At 44.8% G+C, this 2,776-nt stretch overlaps 1 protein-coding gene across 1 annotated transcript; it reads right to left on the bottom strand.

The window, feature by feature from the left end:
• Positions 1–400: 400 nt before the first annotated feature.
• LOC106324050 lies at positions 401–1,168 on the bottom strand. The gene has a single exon (XM_013762077.1). The coding sequence runs from the start codon at positions 1,166–1,168 to the stop codon at positions 401–403; it is 768 nt and encodes a 255-aa protein (XP_013617531.1).
• Between the last annotated feature and the right edge of the window lie 1,608 nt (positions 1,169–2,776).

The following is a 2,776-nucleotide window of genomic DNA, read 5'->3' as shown; positions in this document are numbered from 1 at the left end:
GGGGCTGGCTGTTTCTGAAGACTTGATCAAGGTCTTGGTCTGCACCCAACCATTATAAGTATTCGAGGAATTGCGTTGAATGGATATAAGATATCGAATGAGCTCGAAGTGCGAAGCATAGAAAAAACTAGATTTCATTAAAATGTCAAATGTCGTTATATTACAAATGTGGGATAGAGATGGTAGTTTTGACTTTCTATTCGAGGTCGATGTCGTCGTACTAGCATGCTTCATTCGTGCGTCTTTTTGAGCTTTGCAGTTGGTGGGTGACTGAACTCGTGTCATGAGTTGCCTACGTACCCTCGGCGAGGGATCAAGTCATAACGTAGTTCGATTGTTTTCCCTAGGAGTAGGGTCGCGTACGTGCGTACGTCTGTTCGGGGACTTTGCATGTTTGTTTTTAGGCGTGCTGCTCGATATCCTTGAAGCTTGCAAGGTAGCATGTTCTGGAGCTCTTTTGACTTCCTCTAATAGTTTTGATCCCTTTTGGAGTTGGGAACTTCTGGCATTGGTGATAGGATGAGGAAACTGCCTTCAGGCTATACAGCCAGGGTCTTCCGAGGATTGCGTTGAACGGGGCTGGACGATCTATCACGATGAATTCGACGATTTTCCTGACTTCTCCGGCGGTTACTGCGAGTTCGATTGACCCAAGGGAGTAAGTAGTTTCTCCTGCAAATCCGATTAGCGGAGTCCGTTCTTGTTTAAGGAGGGCCTTGGTGAATCCCATTCTCTTGAACGCGTCATAGAAGAGGACGTCGGCTGAGCTTCCTGTATCGATCATGACCCGAGATAGTTCGCAACCGCCGACGTAGAGTCGTATTTCGAGAGCATCGTCGTGCAGCTTGTCGAGATCTGCTGTCTCATTTTCGTCGAAGGTTATTTCATGGTCGGGACCTGATAGGGGCTCCTTGATTCCGACGTTGTTTTCGGCTCTTCGTTGGTATGCTTTGATCGAGTTAACTGAGTTATAGAACTTAGAGCCTCCGTAAATAAAGTCGATTCTTTTTTTATTTTTACCGCGACCCGGGAAATTCCATTTTTTGGGGGTGCTGGTTGGTAGAGTCTCTGTCCCCCCAGACTGGTTGCGATTAAGAGTTCGCGTGCTGTATTCTTTCCGAATTTGTGGGGCAATCGGTCTTTCTAGTAGTTCCCGGATTTTGGCCATCTTATGCTTTCACTTGATATTGGGGATTCTCCTGAAGGGAGACTTTGCATTTGGGTTGTCTTGAGTAACGCTAGGAGGAGGAGGAGCCTCGTCGAGGTTCTCTAGTGTGTGGATTGCTACTATAATATCGATGCAGATTTTTCCTTCGGTCTGTCCTTCGATTTTGTTAGGGGTATCGCTCTTTTGTCCCCATGAAATCATGTCGACTATTTTCTTCGGTGCTGGGGGTGGAGAGCAAGGTGATTCTAGCTCGGTTTATCTGCTTCTTTTGTTCGAAGAGCCCTTAGTTTTACGATTGGCTTTTGGAGTTGCCGGTGCCTCCTCTTCTTCTCCAGTATCTTCGCTGGTTTCTTTATTTTTGTTTTGATTGCAAATTGCTGCTCGAAAATCCTCGGTTGAATGACCTTTACGGTTATGGAAGGCACATAATTTTTTGAGATCGTACGTCAACAATTTGTTTTGCGGTGAATTTTTTATCGCATACGAGTGTTGCCCTTTAGTTGCTGGTTCTTTGGGAGCATTAATATTTTTGGCGGCGTTATTTTTGTTTGCGCTGTACTGTTCCTTTAAAGCTGCGACCTCTTCCTCGTGGGTTGCAAAGTAGGAGGCTCGATGTAGGGCGACGTCCAACGAGATAGGTGCTCGCACTGCCATTTCTTCCTTGAATTTGGATTAGAGCCAGACGCCGTTCTTTAGTGCTGCTAGGGCCACGACTTCGTTTGGATGCGGAATCTTGGCTTTGATCTCTCTGAACTTATTTATGTATGCTCTTAGCAGTTTGAAGGGTGCTTGTCTGAGATTCCAGAGATTTGCCTCATTAACCCTTGTTTATATGAAAACCGAGTATTGCCTGAGTAATGTAGACACCAATTGTGTGAAGTTGTCGATTGAGTTTTCTTCTAGGCCGGCGAACCATTCGAGAGCGGCACCGGTGAGGTTTTCGGCAAAGAAGCGGCAATAGCCGGCCTCTTTTTCGTCTTCGTTGTGGGAACCAGTTAAATAAGGAAAGTATGAGAATCCTAGTTTCCCAGAGGTCCCGGATATCTGCTAAACCACACGCCAAACAATCAGAACACGAAAGTAAAGACGAAAAGAAATAAAAAATCGTAAAAAAGAGCAAAAGGTGTCTTATTCTGAATTCGCGTATGAGCGTTACAACAAGGTAGAAGAAGCCTCGGCTATGAGAGCTGTCGGTGAGATTCCTAGTTCTAACAAACTAAGATAGCAAAAACTAGTTGAGTCGCAGCTCGAAATAACAAAAACGGAAAGTTGCCTAAATGCTCTAAGTGCTAAGTTTGCTATGTCTAGAATCCTGCTTTACCTCTCACCTAGGAGTCCTTATATACTTGTTCCTAGGTCGGTTTGCACCTTTCCCCTTCTGCCCTTAACCCGTCATAGCTCAAAAATGGAGATATTCCAATTTTTCGGATCTTCGTGATTATCTTCGGAAACTTCAAATTTATCCGCGGAAACTTGACATTTATCTTGCCTTACGAACCAAGCATAAACCATCATAAGGCTTATGGTTTTTTGGTTAAGAAATCGACGAGGTGCGGTTTAGGTCTTTTTGGGCCGTCTTTGACGCGAAACGTTTATTACGGTTTCTTC

This window comes from Brassica oleracea, chromosome C2 (genome assembly GCF_000695525.1).
Source record: "Brassica oleracea var. oleracea cultivar TO1000 chromosome C2, BOL, whole genome shotgun sequence".
Classification (NCBI taxonomy): domain Eukaryota; kingdom Viridiplantae; phylum Streptophyta; class Magnoliopsida; order Brassicales; family Brassicaceae; genus Brassica; species Brassica oleracea.
This window is presented reverse-complemented; position numbering and strand designations above follow the sequence as displayed.

Bases quoted from the DNA above. Each gene is read 5' to 3' on its own strand.
- LOC106324050 (XM_013762077.1), bottom strand. From the start codon at position 1,168: ATGGCCAAAATCCGGGAACTACTAGAAAGACCGATTGCCCCACAAATT.